Source organism: Ranitomeya variabilis, chromosome 6 (genome assembly GCF_051348905.1).
Source record: "Ranitomeya variabilis isolate aRanVar5 chromosome 6, aRanVar5.hap1, whole genome shotgun sequence".
In the NCBI taxonomy this organism is placed as follows: Eukaryota; Metazoa; Chordata; class Amphibia; order Anura; family Dendrobatidae; genus Ranitomeya; species Ranitomeya variabilis.
Genome location: NC_135237.1, coordinates 403820928 through 403841036, shown reverse-complemented (window position 1 = coordinate 403841036; position 20109 = coordinate 403820928). Strand labels below are relative to the sequence as shown.

Below are 20109 nucleotides of genomic sequence, written 5' to 3'. Positions count from 1 at the left end.
TTTTAACTTTTCTATAATTTGGCAATTATGACAACCATGGTATGCATCCTTCATCATAAAGAATTCTCGTACCTTATATTCTATTTTCCTTTTTATTTCCTATTCATATTTTTCTCATTAAAACACACACATATAATTCATATAAATATTATCTTACTAAAAATGTATGTTTTTATTAACTAAATTTTAGGATTTACGACAAAAAAAAACAGATTGTGAAAAAAATTTATTTTAAAATGTTTTCTTTGTAAGAAAAAAGCAGCCATTGGAAAAGTCCCATGTCACGCAAACAGTATTCTACAAAGGTCATCCATTACCAGTAAAATGTTACAGCAGTTATATGACCATAGCACCTGCTGCTTCATCATGCAATGTGAAATTCAAGGAAGTAAAACAGTTTTTCATCAATAACGTAGAGAAATAAATACTTCTAAGGTCATTCTAACTTCCAGGGAACAGCTCATTGTTTGAATTTACAGTACGAAGATGGAATGGCTACAATTTAGTGGTTAAAACATTCTCTCTAAATGATTCGCTTAATGACATATGTGAAAAGGTCCACTTATAGCAGCAATATCCAGAAGAGGTTCTCCTAATGCAGCCTTCTCTTTTGGTGATTAAATAATAAAATAATACTAGGTTGAATATTAAACTACATGAATTATGATATTTATTATTGGGCTCCTGAGTGTAATGTGAAGTCCAACATGATGTGAATCCCTATTCTGGTGCTGCTTACAGTGTCCCAGCTACCTCCCAGCAGTAAGGACAGCCACTTTGTTAGAACCAACACTTGGTAACATATGGTGCGACTACTGTTGCTTTTAACAGTTACTTGCACTAGTATTTGTACCATTAATATCTAAGTAAAGGAAATATTTTATAATTACTGATACTGTTAATAAAACGGCTGCCCTATGGTGCATACATGACAGGTATACTATAAAGAAGACATAAGGACTAATAAAGAGCAGTAGCAATTCCACTCTGGGCAACCATTTTCACTATTCACTATAACATGGGCCACATTGAGAACTACATAAGTGCATGCTTTTTGCATATTACATATTGTAATTTACAAACAGTGTTAATTAAATAGTAGCCCTTAATTAAATTATAAGGAATGTTCAGGTTACAAAAAAAACCTCCAGTATTTTACTCATGTTTTGGCTGCAAATAAAGAATGCAATGACATTAATTTCAAGTAAATTTTATGCTTATCGTAAGCAAGAAACAGCAAACAAGATAGCGTGTGCTTTATTACTAGTCACTGCTTTCTCCATGTATTCCTTAAATGGCTCCTGATTGCATTTCCTTTTCCTTTTTTTTTAAACTTTGTGCCATTTCCCGGATGAAAAATGTGAAGGTTGAGAAATTAGAGATAAATAAGTAAAGGCCATTTTGAATTAGTTTAAGCTTTAGACATAAAAATAAGACTTTAGTGAAAAGAAAAGTCAGTATGTCATGTAAACATTATCTTTCTCGGTTTCAAAAAAATAAAATGTACAAGCCCTATTCAGGTGGTGTAGGTATGAGTTAGAGGCATGCATCCCAGCCTGTAACAACGGCAACAATTAATTATGATATATTCATCTTAAAGGAACAGCTGTTGGCATGACCTTGCACTATCTCTAAATTGTTATTTTTTTTATATATTTTTTATTTGTTTTCCTGAGAAAAAGTCAAATAATTGATGAAAATATTCTGTTGGGAAGTTCCAATACAATAAGGCAGTTAAGAAGATTGTCAGAGTATTTCAGAATGTAGAGTGAGGCTTTAATGCATAATAAAGTTTTCCTATACCGTACAACTGTGCAGTTATTCATTTACCCTTCGCTGCCGTAGGTCTTGTCAGGATTATTGAAAAAAAGCAAAAAATCCATTTCAAGAGTACAGGACACTCGAAAGCAGCATATTGCACTTTTCAAGAGATGTCTCTGCCGATGAAACACTTGCACAGACGCATATTCCACTTTTGCCTTGCATTGGCTCTACCTTGGAAAGAAGACTTAGTTATCTAGTGAAAAGTTATTGTGATATTGTTGGCTTCAGATAAAAAAAAAAAAATACCTGACCCTCTGTAGTTTTGCATTTTAACGGTCACCTCTTCTTCATTGCAAGAGTCCAAGCTCTTAAGAGAGCCATGGCAACATTGTGCTTTTAATAATCCAAATTAAGTCAACTGAATCACTGAATTCATTAATATTATTTATTTTTTTCTCTTGTCCATTTGATCATAGTTTCTGGTGAACGGTATAAGAATATTAATTTGGCATATAAATCTTCTTCCAGTTCCAATTCTCCAGTCTCTCTTACTAGGAAAATGTCTGTGCACAACTTAAGGATTCGGTCCACATTTGGTAGTTCCTCAAACATTATGGAGTGAGATATTCCACTGAAGAACTCTCGCACAAATTTTCCTATTACGAGTACCACAGAAGCGTACAATCCCATAATTCTGGAAATAACAATATGAGGCATGTTAATCACTAGCAGGTTTTTCGGTAATCAATAAACATGTCTAAACATTAGTTACTTTACTGTGTTAGGGGATATGGATTTAAATGGAAATTAAACCACCAATGAAGCCTTCTTAATTCGATATAAAAGTAGTTAGAGTATATACAGTCAGTCTCAGAATATGGCATCGATGGGACCCATTAGTGAGGAATATTTCTTTAAAGTGAATCTGTCACCACAATTTTACCACCTAATCTGAGAGCAGCATAATGTTGACACAGAGACCCTCATTCCAGAAATGTGTAACTTACTGGGCTGCTTGCTTTAATTATGATAACATAATTGTTTTTTAGCAGGCAACTATAACTAGAGGACTAATAAACCTGCTGCCATGTAGACCTCATTACTCCTGAGCTCTGTAAAACCCCTCTCCTACCACTGATTGGCAGCTTTCTGCCTATGCAAAGTATATAAATAAAGATGACCATCACTGGTGAGGGCGGGGTTAAAAAGAGCTTAAAATTCAGAGAACTGGTAGATCTGCAGCAGATATAACTGGGATTTTATCAAAATGACAGCATTCAGCCCTGTAAGTGATGCATCGCTAGAATCAGGGTGTCATGAGTGTATCACGACAACCTGGGAGATCTGGGGTAGAAGATCACTGCGTACTGTGAATCACAGATCTTCCATTTATCCTGTGTATTTGGATCCCATATGAAAAATATTTGGTTTCCTTCAGTGCTGAAGAGGTTAACAACCCTTTCTATGCTGGTTTGAGCTGCCTCCGCCTTAAAGGGAACCCGTCACCCCCAAAATGGAAGTTGAGCTAAGCCCACCGCCATCAGGGGCTTATCTACAGCATTCTGTAATGCTGTAGATAAGCCCCCGATGTACCCTGAAAGATGAGGAAAAAGAGGTTAGATTATACTCACCCAGGGGCGGTCCGATCCGATGGGCCTCCCATCTTTTTACGATGACGTCCTCTTCTTGTCTTCACGCTGCGGCTCTGGTGCAGGCGTACTTTGTCTGCCCTGTTGAGGGCAGAGCAAAGCACTGCAGTGCGCAGGCGCCGGGCCTCTCTGACCTTTCCCGGCGCCTGCGCACTGCAGTACTTTTCTCTGCCCTCAACAGGGCAGACAAAGTACGCCTGCGCCGGAGCCGCAGCGTGAAGACAAAAAGAGGACGTCATCCTATGAAGATGGGAGGCCCCGGACCGGACCGCGACACCTATCGGACCGGACTGCAGCGGGACCGCCCCTGGGTGAGTATAATCTAACCTCTTCTTCTCATCTTTTAGGATACATTGGGGGCTTATCTACAGCATTACAGAATGCCGTAGATAAGCTCCTGATGCCGGTGGGCTTAGCTCATCTTCGATTTTGGGAGTGACAGGGTCCCTTTAAGCTGGATCATTTCTCCTCTTGTTCTCATATGTGATGATTTGTTATGAAATTTATCAGAAGAAAAGTAGGGATCAAAAACTGTAACTATGTGAACTGATGATGAAGGGGATTTACTGTACACACACACACAATTTCCTAACTCTTTTATGAATCTGAAGATTCTTACCCATAACCAGCTAAAAATCCAAGGCTAGGAGGGCTGACTTTATCACTGAAAATAAATAGTTCTAAGCCAGTGTTGCTTGAAGAATGCTTCTTAATCTGATTAAGGACCCACCACTCTCGAGCAAATTCACCAGTACCATTTCTCTCAAGAGAGACAGTAATATTTGCATATTGTTGGTCTGTTAACAGAAGAAACATTGGGCATGAAAACATCTGTGTTTTTATGTTGCATATGACTTTTATCATTTGCTTTCAATCTGAAATGTACTTTTCACAGAAGACAAAACTTACTATGGAGTAGCTGCATTATGGTCTTTGCTGTAGAATCACTTGGCGCTTTGATATACCATGGATAGATGTGTTCAAGCATTCTAGCATAGCAAAAAATAACACACAACAGAAAATATTATTTACACCATTGACACCAACCAACTCTGCCAAATATGTAAAACAATAACTGGTCCTAATATATGGCACAAAGACTAGAAAGGGGCAGACATCTTTGTTCTATAAAGATAAATGCACTTGAAATTAAATGCCAAAGCCTTTTGTTGTAAGTCTTTTGTGCTGTAAAACTGTCAGGTATATATTGTCAACGACACGCAGGTATCGGCTACTGACTCAGTTGGCCCTCTCAAACACAGCAGAAGAAGACAAGTCAGTAGAAAACCCTGGCACACCAACCTCACAAAAAAGCTGCAGCAAGTGTCACAGGTTGTTGATTGGTGCTGGAATAAAATATACTGAAAGGAGGACTTTACCACTTGGAGACAAGTAATTTGCACATTCAAGCTGGCCCTCGCCTCTGCTAAACAAGGAATACCTCACAACTGTCATATCCTTTTTATCCCCAAACCCTAAACAGTTATTCAGCACTTTTCATTCCCTCCTCCATCCACCCTTGCCACCTCAGACCTCCCTCATTTCTGCAGAAGACTTTGACAAACACTTCCAAAACAAGAACAACCACATCAAACAGGGCTGCAATGTACAAGCATTACAACCCCTCTGTATAACAGACCAAAGCCCCTCCTCCATAACCTTTTTACCCACCATCACTCAAGAAAAACTAATTTTCTCTCCAAATCACACTTCACCACTTGTGCATTTGATACCATCCCACCTCCTCCCTATCTTCACCAGCAAGATTATCCCAGCCCTAAGCCATCTCTTTGACCTATCATTTAACTCTGGTGTGTTCCCTTCTGTTTTCAAACACGGAACAATTACACCAATCCTGAAGAAGCCATCCTTTGCCACATCCTCTATGTCCAGGTATCGCCCCATATGCCTAGTACTGTTTGCCTCCAAATTCTTCAAACAATTCCACATTTAACTTTCCTTCCACCTCTCATCTAACTCACTTTTCAACAACCTACAATCTGGCTTCTGTCACCACCACTCTACTGAAACCACCTTAGCCAAAGTAACCAATGACTTAGTAACCACCAAAGCTAACAGACAAAATTCTATATTCCTCCTTCTAGACCTGTCCTCTGTCATTGACAAAGGTGACTATTCTCTCCTACGACAGATTCTCTCTTCCATCAACATCAAAAGACCTTGCTCTCTCCTGGATCCCCTCATAACCCATTAACCACACATTTAGCATCTCCCATACCCATACTACTTCCTCATCTTTCCGTCTCTCAGATGGTGTACCTAAAGGCCCTGCCTTGGACCCCTACTCTTCTCATCTATACTTTCAGCCTGGGACAACTCATAAAGTCCCATAGCTTCCAGTATCATCAATACACTGATGACACTCAAATGAGGACAAATTTGAACTCATGATCCTTCCGTCATCTAAATCAGCCCCCCTACCAGACCTTTTTATCACTATAAGGGTTCGCTCATATCTGCATATAAAATTGGCGAGTGCAATGTGAAAAAAAGATCACATTGCACTTGCATCAATGTTATTTAATGAGGCAGTGTTCATCTGCGAGTTTTTTCTCACCTAGAATTTGTGTGCGGAAAAAATCGCAGCATGCTACGTATAGCCGAGTAAAATCGGTAGACTGAGATCCACCAATGCAAGTCAATGGGTGCAAGCCTATTAATATCAGTCTAAGTTGTCTGTTTAGTCTTTGCTGGTTATTAAAAATAGAGGGGACCCCACATCATTGTTTTTTTTGGGTATCCCTTTTTAAGGCTAAGCAGACAGCTGTTAGCTGATATTAATAGTCTGGAAGATGCAAGGATATTGTACCCTTCCCATACTATTAAGACCAACTCACAGCTGTCTGCTTTCCCTAAGCTCATTATTTAAAATAAGGTGAACACCCAGCCAATTTTTTTCATTTATTTATTAGCTAAAAACAAGTACAGAAGACTAAACAGGCAAAGCACTGATTACATATATCACTCACATCTATCTATCTGTTTATATCTTCATATGTAAGAGTGCTTTATTAGTTAGATAGAAAACTAGCTTGAAGTCACAGATAACCGTATGTAAAATGTGATGTTCAAAACGCATTGCATACTGATGTCATACAGATGGTAGGTGAGAAAAAATGCACACTCACATAGTAATCACGTGAAATACAGATGCTAGGTGAGAAAAAACACTGACTTTTCTGGCTGAGAATCTCTGCAAGTTTATATATGCAGATGTAAGCGAACCCTAAATGACATAATTCTTTCCCCTGTACCTTAGGTCTGCTGCCTTGGTTTAACCCTTGACATCGCCTTGTCTTTTAATGCCATATGCAAGCCATTACCACCTCCTGCTTCCAACTCAAAAATATTTCCATAATTTGACCTTTCCTCAACCCTAAGTGTACTAAAATGAACTCACCATCACTTGCATTGACTACTGCAACATATTCCTTTGTGGCCTGTGGCCTCCTGACTCTCACACCTCTCCAGTTTTCCTTAATACTGCTGCCTGATTAATCCACCTTTCCCCCCCACTTCTCCTCTGCTTATCCCTTCACTGAGCTCCAATCTCCCAGTGAATCAAGTTTAAACTACTAACAACAATTTACAAAGCCTTTCATAATCTGTCCCCTCCATATATCTCCATCCCCTCCATATATCTCCAAACTAATCTTCCGATACGGCCTTACATGTAATCACCGGTCTTTACAAGATCTCCTTCTGTGCTCTGCTATTGTATGTTCCTCACCCAATCGCCTAGTAGACTTCTTCCGGGCATCCACCATCCTCTACAACTAACGCCTGATTATCTCCCCCATTTAATACCTTTAAACAGAATCTGAAAACCTATCTATTCAAAAACACCTGCAAATCCCTATCCTAGTGTGTTTGACTGTCTGTTTACTTACAATTTTTTTATACATATGTTATGTGAGTAACCCCTTTTGACATGTACTGCACCCTGGAATTAAGGGTGCTTTAAAAAAACAACAACGATAATAATATGTACATGAACATATTCCAGAAGCCAATATTCAAGCCAGATAGTTTGTGGATGTTGTTGTAGTTGGTTAATTGAGTCCACACATGGTTAGCACCATAACACTGTACCTGACAGGAGTCAGAAGGGGGCATTATCATCTGGCTCTTTGATCAGCTATTGGGTATGTAACTGCAGATTAATATATCAGCATAGAAGTGAGAGGGAATATACATTTTACATGTATAGTAGTGGGCCTTTCTTAAATCTGTCCTGGTAAAGCTCCTTTAATATGTTCAAATATTTCAGTGCTACTGCATCAAATGTTTTTTTATGTGAAATGCCATAAATATTTGAAAACCATCCTTAGAATATGTTGTTTTTTGTCATACTTACACTGTTTTTGAATCATCTGACATCATCATCTCCGCAAGTGCTAGTCGTGTTACATTTGACAAAGAAACAGTCAGCTTCTCACCGGTGATTTCTGATTTAGCGCCAAGGCTCATATTTCTAAATTGGTGTATTAAAAATAAACTGTGTTACTGCTTACTGTATCAGTGGAGATCAATTCTCCCACAATCTGATCATGGCTTCTACATCTGTTCTGATTAGAGTTATAACTGCTTCTGATTCTGCAGTCTTCAGATGTTCACATAAAGAGAAACCACCTCACAATGCGGCTAAACCCAGAAAAATCTACATTTATAATACACATCTTATGTTATAGCTCATACTCATTCTGAACTAAACAGACAATTCTACACAAATATACCTAAGGGTACCGTCTCACAGTGGCACTTTGGTCGCTACGACGGCACGATCCGTGACGTTCCAGCGATATACTTACGATCTCGCTGTGTCTGACACGCTACTGCGATCAGGGACCCCGCTGAGAATCGTACGTCGTAGCAGATCGTTTGAAACTTTCTTTCGTCGTCAAGTGTCCCGCTGTGGCGGCATGATCGCATCGTGTAACAAAGGTGTGCACGATATTGTATACGATGTGCGCACAGTAACCAACGGCTTCTACATCGCAAATATGTCATAAAATTATCGCTCCAGCGCCGTGCATTGCGAAGTGTGACCGCAGTCTACGACGCTGGAGCGATAATGGAGCGACGCTGGAGTGTCACAGATCGTGCCGTCGTAGCGACCAAAGTGCCACTGTGAGACGGTACCCTAAATGTGGGCACATGTTTAGTTTTACTTACCTCTGAATGGTCCAAGAGATAACAAGCGTAAAGTCATGTTTCACATTTTCAAGACTTTGAATCATTGAGTTTCTACTTGGAGGGCTAATGGTCCATAAAGAATTTGAATTCCCCTCTAATTCTGCAATGGTAATGTCTTCTCTTCCGTAATTTTCCAGAAATTGGAGTGCCGACTGTAAGAAAATATTATAGTTTAATAAGTGTTACATTAAAAACCAAAATGATAAGTTGAAATGTACAATATATTGCACATTTTTCCTAATCTGATACAAAACATTAAAATTTCCTAAAGATATGTCAGAGTTTTAAAGGGAACCTGATTGTATCAGCATGTATCAGCTGTTGGCTGTATGATTTTAGCCATACATGTTTAAGTCAGAAAAGCTGCGGAATGCCGGAGAAAAACACAGATTAATAGCTGCTGGGGACCAAGCTGTCCTGGACACTAGTCGGACACACAGGTCCCCAGTGCAAGTTACAAAAAAAGCAGTAAAGCCGCACCCTATAATTATATAGTCTCTATGGACATCAGGGCGCACGTCCTCACCAGGGGGTCCATCCCAGATAGAGCATCCAAATCCAAACTGAAGAAAAGGACAGAGCCACACCGGATAGTGAAAAGCAGCTCACATATTTATTCTGCCTCCTGCGGCAAAGTTTCGGTCCGAAGACCTTTGTCAAGCCCAGTACACAGCATTTCAACCACCATTATATACCCATATACCAAGCCCTCCCCTTTAATTAACCATCTACCAATAGAAATACAATAGAAAAACATACATAACACAGTTCACATATACACATATAAAAAACAAATTGTACATGAGTAGTAATCATTGCACCACCCCTTCTAACATAGATCAACTAACCCTGATTCCTCTTTTGCATACATCTTATTACCAAAACACAGAGATGAAATCCCAGTACATAGAATGTAAACAAACCGTATCCCACCTATCGGAGCAATGCTTTGGCGGTTACCATAGTATCCAGATACTCCCACAGGCGTGTTCATGAAGGATATCATCCAATCATATCGCCAGGTTACAGGTCATGTGACCGCATCATCCCCATGTGATATGTATCACACTACACAGATCCAGCAGACACCTCCCCAGTCCGAATAGTAATCCCAACTGCGCATGTCGCCGGCAAGATTCTGCTCATAGGAGGCACAGTCCCACATATTAGTGCGCATGTCCATAGGGCTCATAGATCCGGAGATATCCTTGCGCACACATATCTTTTCAGTCAATGTCCGCAGTGGGGAAGCAGATCAATAGTTCGCATGTCCGGAACTCCTCCTCAACACTCCTGCATTCAGCGCCGATACATAGCAAAACAATGATGCGTATGTCTGAAATCACAAATCGTATCTCCAGATAACAGATAGAACGATGTTATGCATGTCCAGAAAGCCTTCTTCAATCCTCCATATATATGGTAATGGCACATATGACTTAAATAATCACACCTTTAAATATGTCCTTAATGCTGTGCTGAAACCTATAATAGAATATAATATACCTAAAAGGGAAAGCACATCCCTCCCAATCGTTTAATAATATATACATCACGATATGCAAATGAACAATCACATTTACATATTACATTATAGTGCCCTAGAATATTAATCATTTAACTCTAAATATAAACAAAAGCAAGAAAAACACAGCATCATGACGAACATAACAGCATAATCAAATAGAGCCATATCTCAACTTAGTCATCCACGCCACCATGTCCCCCATGTCATGCCAAGGATTCCCAGCCAGTCTCCCATGCGTGGAATCCCAGCCAGTCTCCCACATCTATTTGGTAATGCTGTTATGTTCGTCATGATGCTGTGTTTTTCTTGCTTTTGTTTATATTTAGAGTTAAATTATTAATATTCTAGGGCACTATAATGTAATATGTAAATGTGATTGTTCATTTGCATATCGTGATGTATATATTATTAAACGATTGGGAGGGATGTGCTTTCCCTTTTAGGTATATTATATTCTATCATAGGTTTCAACACAGCATTAAGGACATATTTAAAGGTGTGATTATTTAAGTCATATGTGCCATTACCATATATATGGAGGATTGAAGAAGGCTTTCTGGACATGCATAACATCGTTCTGTTATCTGGAGATATGATTTGTGATTTCAGACATACGCATCATTGTTTTGCTATGTATCGGTGCTGAATGCAGGAGTGTTGAGGAGGAGTTCCGGACATGCACACTATTGATCTGCTTCCCCACTGCGGACATTGACTGAAAAGATATGTGTGCGCAAGGATATCTCCGGATCTATGAGCCCTATGGACATGCGCACTAATATGTGGGACTTTGCGTCCTATGAGCAGAATCTTGCCAGCGACATGCGCAGTTGGGATTACGGTTTGTTTACATTCTATGTACTGGGATTTCATCTCTGTGTTTTGGTAATAAGATGTATGCAAAAGAGGAATCAGGGTTAGTTGATCTATGTTAGAAGGGGTGGTGCAATGATTACTACTCATGTACAATTGTTTTTTATATGTGTATATGTGAACTGTGTTATGTATGTTTTTCTATTGTATTTCTATTGGTAGATGGTTAATTAAAGGGGAGGGCTTATGGGTATATAATGGTGGTTGAAATGCTGTGTACTGGGCTTGACAAAGGTCTTCGAACCGAAACGTTGCCGCAGGAGGCAGAATAAATATGTGAGCTGCTTTTCACTATCCGGTGTGGCGCTGTCCTTTTCTTCAGTTTGGACACAAGTCCCCAGTGGCTTCTTCCCGCCCACTGCCTTGGAGTGACAGGACTTTCCCTGCATGTGTTTTTATGGAGAGACCTATCAATCAATTGGAGTGAACAGGTAGAACTCACTGGGGACCCATCTGTTCAACTAGTTTCCCGTGTGGTTCGGTCCTCGGCAGCTATTAAACAGCTTTTTTTTAAAAAACGGTGCACCTCTACAAATTGCCAAAAAGAAAGAATATTCACTCAACTGAGAACTGTTTTCTTAGAGAAGACAACTGAAACTCTATGAGGTCTCTCTGAGTCTTGCAGAAGAGCTATATTTGGTGCTTCTGCATCTTCGTTCTCAAAATTTATGGTGGCCTGAGTACACAGACTTCGAACTTATAATAGTTTCTGACATGTCTCTGACATGAATGGTTTTTGAAAATTCAGTAATACTGTAGCATTTAGTTCATATCTAAGTTCAAGGTTTCACTGCAAAAAAGTGCTGCCTGCTTTGGTAATTTGTTGGTAATATAACAGATATTAAGACAAATACCAGACAGTCCCCATTGTAATCAACATACTCTGCCAGGTGCCACTGGTGGCCTTCATATGATTGATCTGGCACTGCTATGATTTCATAATTCAACTCTTATGATGGCTCAGAAAAGCAGAAACAACAGAGCAGATTTGAACAAAGGCAGAACTTTCACTTTTACAGTTTTGAGTTATATAAAATTCATCTTTATTTTAATGTGAATAAAACTTACACCAAATGATTGCAATGCGGAAATAATAGGCATCTATTACTTTAAAGACCCATTCAAGCATCTGTCTTTGGATCAGATTTTCATCAGTGTTTGATCTGACTATCCATTTTTACCATCAATGTTTTACCAATTTTTCTCATTAAAATTATTACAATTTCCAAGCTTCTCCCATTTACCAGCACCTAGATAACACACAAATGGAATGCGTGTGCTGACCACTTTTTTATAGGCCCTTTGATTTGAATAGGTGAGTTTGATCTTTGATGTGTCTTGGACGTGTCTTGGGGGCTTTTTCCAACTGTTTGTCCCCCAAAAAAACAAGGGCATCTGAACAGCCACAGAAACTATAATGGATACATAAAAAACACGAATAGAAAAACGGACGTGGGACTATGGCCAAACAGAAAAGCTCCTGTTCCTGTTATTACTTGTTATTATTTGCTCCGATGCAGAGGGAACCTCAGTACATAAAGAATCTAGTATGTCTGGGAAACGACTAAAATAGGCTCTGTAGGGGAAAATCGAAATCTGAATAATTATTTGGTAAACCTATCCGTGGTATGTTTTTTTAATTTGATCTTACCCATTATCCATATATATTTTTAACCATACATATATATATATATATTTAAAATGCCCCTCTTGAACTTTTCATGGTCCTAAGATTCAGAATGGATTGCCTGGAAGTAGCTTTTTAAAGTAAATTAGTCCTTTGCGGTTTTAATTTTATATAACATCTGAATCACAGTTTTTTCTGTTACTATTTCTCTTCACACAAGCATACATTAAAATTCTTTGCAGGCTCACTTACTATAACCAGAGTTATTATCGAAATTAACAGAGGCTACATTAAACTGTATTTAATAATTACACCCAGTTGTCAGCTGCAATCAACCAAGATTGTAGAACTGAGGGTTTTTCTGGTATTATACACTAGATGAGCTATTGATATGTGATTGATGGATGTCTCATCCCTGGGAGTCAGGTGAAGACACAGGCAAAAAAGGGCCCTTGAGTAAGAACAGTATATGGGCCCTTTGCAGCCCAACAGCTCATTATAATGCCCAATTCCACTAGCTTTAGAGGTGGAAATAGGCCACCTCACCTCTTGGGCCCATTGCACAGGTTACACCAATGGTATGTCTCGCCCTGCCTTGGACCCTTCCCGTGTAAGCAAACAAAGCAGAAGCAATACTCACTGGATCGCCACAGCCCTTCACTGCTGTACTAGACACGCAGCTGTATACATATGGATGTCAGTGTATGGTATTGCATTTCAGGCAAAGACACTTGAAACCACTTCAGCTCTATATCGACAATTGGAGCTCCATCTTAGAAAAATGGAGCTATGATCGGATGTTTAAATGTTTTTAGAATAAAAAAGAAACTCTAATAAACCTGTGGCTCTGGGACGCTGTCACGGATCACATTTCATGCTACAGCTTTAGACTAGGGTCATACGAGCATATAGTATCTCAGCTGAATCGGGCTGAATATGCAAATCATGCTCTGATAAAACGCTAATTAAAGTTTGATCACAGTGTGACCTGATTTTCTTGGATAAGTAAAAGATGGAGAAAAAATTCTCCATCTTCTCCAATCAGTCAGTCCATGAAAATCAGATATTGGATCCAACTGTGGCATGCTGAGATTTTTTCCTAGGACAGACACTGTAGGGCATGTGCACTGCCTCATTGAGTAACATGAGGACGAGTGCGATCACTCGTCCCATTATTACGGTTGTCTGCATAAGCCCTAAGTGAGAGTATTATGACAATTGGTTTAGCGACTCACAGCTTTGATTGCATATGTTTCTTTTCACTAAAGGTACCGTCACACTCAGCGACGCTGCGGCGATATAGACAACGAGCCGACCTAAACTAGATCGCTGGAGCGTCGCTGTTTAGGTCGCTGTAGAGACGTCAAACACAGCAACTCCAGAACGATGCAGGAGCGATCCTGTGACGTAACGGCGACTCACTTCTCGTTCTCGCTGGTTGTTAGCTCCATGTCAAACAGCCGGAGTGTACCGACTGGCTCGAAGGAGACGCTGTGACGCCCCCTATGCTCGTTGCTGGCGTCGTTGCTTTTGATGTCAAACATGACGATACACGCCGACCTGGCGACTAAATAAAGTTCTGGATTTCTAGCTCCGACCAGCGATGGCACAGCGGGATCCAGATCGTTGCTGCGTGTCAAACACAACGAGATCGCTATCCAGGACGCTGCAACGTTACGGATTGTTGTCGTTCTCTTTGCAAAGTTGCTGAGTGTGACGGTACCTTAAGTCATTTTTGTACACAGTCGAAGAATTGAGAGCAATGTTTACTTACTGTGTCCCCACTTAAACTTTTTTCAAATGAACGGTATAATGCTGCATCTATGTCTTTTAGCTGGTTCTGTTGAGCACTCATAGTAAAAATAGGCTGCAAAACAAAAAATAATCCATAAATTCATGTCGCCTTTACTTCACTGGCAAGATTATAAGGAACATTGATCCAAACAATGATCTACAGCCCTTGTTGCATAAAATAAGAGTTATTTTCGTCCTGATATTGATTTGGATTCTCTTGTTACTATTTATGAAAAAATATGTTTAGTTTGTTTGCAACTACAACACAAGCCAATATTTTTATATTATATATTTTTTTAAAAACATTGTTACATTTTTTTTTAGTTTTCCATATCATCCCCTATATAATAACATTCAGAAATATTACATATTTTACACTGGACACTGTTCTGTACAGCTGATTTTTCATCAGTCAATATCATTACAGACAGTATTACAATAAATGCCTCTATGCCCAGCAGATAACACAGGATCTACCCTTCTGTAAAAGTCAGTGGGTCCGAGCCAATCTATTAATGCCTATGTCCATGTGGCTGATGAACAGAACAGAAAATTTGAGTCCAGGGTTAGGCTTAGCCAATGTTAAAATTGTAAGATTTCTGATTTCTTTTTTAGAACATATAGTAGTTATTTTTAAAATTAAAATATAAACATAATCAAAATGTATTTCACATAAAAACCGCTTTCAAAGAACAGCTCATTTTCTGATGACACAGTCTCTTTAAATAAACTCATTAATAAATGATCAGGCTTACCTGGAAACCTCCCAGAGATATTTTAATGGACACATCCAGTGGCTTGTTTGTCACGCCGGCCACTGACTTTATTAAAGACATGAAAAGCAAAGGGAACCAAACTATGCATATCAAAAGTACTATGATCATGCCACCCATTCCATACTTGACTGCTTTTTTTTTCTTCTGACCCCGTGGCTGTGGATACCTCTGCAGAGAAGGAATGTGAATACAGTAATTAACAGTCATTTGGAGCCACAAATACACTTAAAGGGGGTTGTCCAGTACTTAGATATTGATAACCCATCTTTAGGATAAGCCATTAATATCAGATCAGTGGTGGTTCAACAAATGGCACCAACAATCAGCTGTTTGCAACTCCAACAGAGGCCGGATACACACAGTGTACAGAGCTGGAAAACACAGCTCCATTTACTGCAGCACAGTTCCCATACACTTCAATAGGACAAATGATCGACACTGGCCACTACACAGTGTACGAAGCCGTGCCGTTCCAGCTCTGTACACTGTGTACCTTTGGCTGCTGCAGGAGCTGAAAACAGCTGAACTGTGGAGGTGCCATTTGGCAGACCCTTACACAAAGAATTGACATGCTGTAAAAAAAAAACGCACTGCAATTACTTAAGGAAATTTACTGATCATGTGTACAACACTTTAGGATTTGGTGAACTTTTGATGTTGCAGATTTTCTGCAGTATTTCTGCACCTATTAGGTAGATTAGGGATCTTGTGTTTTTTCCATTCCACTTTTGACTGCATTTTACATGTTTTTATCTTGATTTGGCTGCTGTGGTTTTTGTCTCTTCTTGATATGTCATATGTATTAAATAAAGCTTTGTTTTTGATAGTTCCAAGAAATTTGGCTTTTACAAAACTTTATTTATACAATCATGTGGATTACATGCTTTTTTAAGTCATTTTCTGCAGCGGAATGCACATAAAATTCAGTGTATTCTCAAGAGAAATGAACTTGTTTCTACAGGTCAGTTTAAGCAGTGCGAAGAAAAGCACAACGAGAATGAGACTTCTATAGATCTCATACACTTAACCTAACTCTGTATACAGAAGGATTCCCCATGCTGTTGCTGTAAAAAAATATTTTAGGATTCAACTAATTTATGACTATGAATTAATTTTTGGATCCAACTACAACTTTAAACTACTTTATGACTGTGTGAAGGCAAGCATTTCCATACTGGACCCCCTCTTACCACGTACTACATATCAGTGGGTTGCATATTCTACTTTTACGGTAGGTATGACCGTGACTTCTGCTGATCTTTGTGGATAGTTGGAGCTGCTCTGTAATAGTTTTCAAAGACTAGAATGAGCAGCAGTTTGCTGACATTTAATTTGTTTTCTTCCAGGAGATGAGAACATGTCCCAGTCTTAAAAAATAACCTATTGGGCCCTATAACTAACTGGGGCACTATAAGCCAATATTTTATGGGTGCCGATTGTTGGGACTGCCAACATTCTGATACAGATGGCCTGTCCTAAGGATAGGCCATCAATATTACAGACCAGGACAACGCCATGAATTGTTCTGATTGTGAGTTTCTGGCACCTGCATTCATCTATTGCCATAAGAGAGGTGATTATGTATAGGCATGTTTTCCATAAAAAACAAAGACACAGAATGCAGACTGTAGAGTCTTCCTATCAGTACCCGCCTGTCAGCTTTCAGAGTTTACATCTGGGGGACTAAATGGAGCATGTAACAACAGGTTGTCTGAAGCTAATAACACCTTCATTTATACAAAGCTCAGAAACATTCTATTCTTTGGGCTGAAATTGAACCATAAGCTATGTTTCTTTTAAAATTCCAACATAATGACTGTACATTCTTTACCTTTTCTGACTCACGCCAGCATTTCAGTATAAATATGTGAGCATAAATATCCTCCACACAGATCCAGCTGGAAAGACTGAGTGTAGTGTCAGTCCATACCCAATCCATGACAGCTCTCAGCTCAGTTAAAAATGGCACCAGGCGAAAGCTGAGGAAAAAGATCACACATCATTAGAACTGTATGGCAGAATTAGTAGCTGATCGCAAACACATTGTGAAGCACATTCCTGGGTAGACATGAGTTGCATATCTCTGAAATGTTCAGTCTACTTCATATTTGAAATTTTCACAATTTTCAAGTAACGGGATGAAATTAAGACACCAGATTTAGTGTATAGTCAAATTGTGCAGTGGTAGTGTGGTGGCAGTGCATGTGAAGCTTTATCTACCCACTAGATTGCGAGACAAAACTGTGTGGCAATTGGCCATAATAGTGGACGTAGTTTTTGCCCACATGCGGCAAGCAACACAAAGCAACCTTTTCTTAGTGGTCAAACCTGACACAAATGTGTAACCGATTCCCATTTGGTTAAAAAAAGAGCATGTCAAGTCCCCAAACCTCACACAGTGGCATATCTGGGGGGGGGGGGGGGCAGCTGGGGCATGTGCCCCGGGCACAGCCAGCAGGGGGGCCAAAGTGTCTCCCCCGGAGGCTGCATTCTGCTGCCCCTGGACTGGGAGCTGGCAGTTCTCTGAGCGGCTGTCAAGCTGACAGCCGACTCAGAGAAGCTGTAGCATGCTGGTTCCCAGTGATCAATTGTACTCTTTCAGATGCAAGTACAACTGAAGCTCTGACTGCCTGGTCAGAACAATGTCAGCAGCGTGACCAAGTCATGAGATCTCACCGCTAACGTCATTCACTGGCACGGAGAACATTAGTGGTAAGTGCTCCACATTAGTGGAGCTGAAGACACCAAAGATGATGGGGGAATTTAGTGTAACAGGGCTGGGGAGTATTTACTGCTTTTGGGGGTATTTACTGTGTGCGCGGGATATTTCCTGTCAGGGGGTATTTGGTATTTACTGTGTCGGGGAGATATTTACTGTGTGGGGTGTATTTACTGTGTATGGGGCAGTATTTACTGAGTGTGTGGGGTGTATTTACTGTGTATGGGGCAGTATTTACTGTGTGTGGGGCAGTATTTACTGTGTGTGGGAGGTATTTATTGTGTGTGGGACATATTTACTGTGTGTGTGGGAGATTTACTGTAACGGGCCTGGGGGAGATTCACTGTGAGGGGGTATTTAGTGTAATGGGGCTGGGGGAGATTTAGTGTAACGGGCGGAAGATTTGAGGACACATGTTTGGGGAGCAAACAAGGGACAGGTGGAAAGGAGAGGGCAGAGTGGATGGCATGTACCATAAGAGGGAGAGTGTGGGGGTCATATTTTGTGCAGGAGACAAGAGAAGATGGAAGTCTGCAGAGAGGAGCTGTGGATAAGAAAACGCATCTTGGAGTCTGGAAAAGATGAAGAAGAAAACAAAGAGAATGCTCCAAAGACAACATCATCTATCAGGTACCTGTATGTTGTGAATTTGGATTCTGGGCTCCCCCGGTGGCTACTGGTGGAATTGAATTGGTGTCTTCATCTTCTCTGTTCACCTGTTCCCATCAAGATGTGGGAGTCGCTATATAACCTTGCTGCTCTGTTAGTTGCTTGCCGGTCAACAATGTTATCAGAAGCCTCTCTGTGCTTGTTCCTGCTCCTAGACAACTACTAGATAAGTTGGACTCTTGTCCATGTTTGTTTTTGCATTTTTGTTCCAGTTCACAGCTGTAGTTTCGTTACTGTGTCTGGAAAGCTCTTGTGAACAGGAATTGCCACTCTGGTGTTATGAGTTAATGCCAGAGTTTTAAAGTAATTTCTGGATGGTGTTTTGATAGGGTTTTTAGCTGACCATGAAAGTGTCCTTTCTGTCTTCTGCTATGTAGTAAGTGGACCTCAAATTTGCTAAACCTATTTTCATACTACGTTTGTTATTTCATCTTGATTCACCGCCAATACATGTGGGGGGCCTCTGTCTCCTTTCGGGGTATTTCTCTAGAGGTGAGCTAGGACTAATATTTTCCTCTGCTAGTTTTATTTAGTCCTCCGGCTGGTGCTGGGCATCTAGAATCAACGTAGGCATGCTACCCGGCCACTGCTAGTTGTGCGTTAGGTTTAGTTCATGGTCAGCTCAGTTTCCATCTTCCAAGAGCTAGTTCCTATATATGCTGATGCTATGATCTCTTGCCATTGAGATCATGACAGTTTGACCGGCCCACTAAAGGGTTAAAATCCTTGGCTGAGAAAGGAGTGAAATAAGTAGTCTGCTGAAATTTTTTTTTTTTTTTTTTCTCTCCTTTGAATGGCTCTGTGTTCACCTGTTTGCAATGGATCTTCAGAGTGTAACTGCAGGTTTGAATAATCTCGCCACGAAGGTACAAAATTTGCAAGATTTTGTTTGTCATGCACCTGTATCTGAGCCGAGAATTCCTTTGCCGGAATTTTTCTCGGGGAATAGATCTGGGTTTCAGAATTTTCGAAATAATTGCAAATTATTTTTGTCCCTGAGGTCTCGCTCTGCCGGAGATCCTGCACAGCAGGTCAGGATTGTGATTTCCTTGCTCCGGGGCGACCCTCAAGACTGGGCTTTTTCATTGACACCAGGGGATCCTGCGTTGCTCAATGTGGATGCGTTTTTTCTGGCCTTGGGGTTGCTTTATGACGAACCTCATTTGGAGCTTCAGGCAGAAAAAACTTTGATGTCCCTATCTCAGGGGCAAGATGAAGCGGAAATTTACTGCCAAAGATTCCGTAAATGGTCTGTGCTTACTCAGTGGAATGAGTGCGCCCTGGCGGCGACTTTCAGAGAGGGTCTCTCTGATGCCATTAAGGATGTTATGGTGGGGTTCCCTGTGCCTGCGGGTCTGAATGAGTCCATGACAATGGCTATTCAGATCGATAGGCGTTTGCGGGAGCGCAAACCAGTGCACCATCTGGCGGTGTCCACTGAGAAATCGCCAGAGAGTATGCAGTGTGATAGAATTCTGTCCCGAAGCGAGCGG

The 20109-nt window shown here is 40.3% G+C and overlaps 1 protein-coding gene across 6 annotated transcripts in view; it reads right to left on the bottom strand.

Annotated features, from left to right (window-relative positions):
* Positions 1-209: 209 nt before the first annotated feature.
* PIEZO2 (piezo type mechanosensitive ion channel component 2) overlaps positions 210-20109 on the bottom strand; it is a 737984-nt gene continuing 718084 nt past the window's right edge. For all 6 annotated transcript variants that reach the window (XM_077270184.1, XM_077270188.1, XM_077270185.1 and 3 more), the window contains 8 exons: positions 17060-17207; positions 15208-15396; positions 14433-14525; positions 8610-8782; positions 7792-7908; positions 4323-4402; positions 4033-4210; positions 210-2458 (listed from right to left, as the gene is read on the bottom strand). In XM_077270184.1, the coding sequence (XP_077126299.1) occupies positions 2206-2458; positions 4033-4210; positions 4323-4402; positions 7792-7908; positions 8610-8782; positions 14433-14525; positions 15208-15396; positions 17060-17207 (1231 nt within the window). In that variant the 3' untranslated portion in view covers positions 210-2205. The remainder of the gene's footprint in view (positions 2459-4032; positions 4211-4322; positions 4403-7791; positions 7909-8609; positions 8783-14432; positions 14526-15207; positions 15397-17059; positions 17208-20109) is intronic.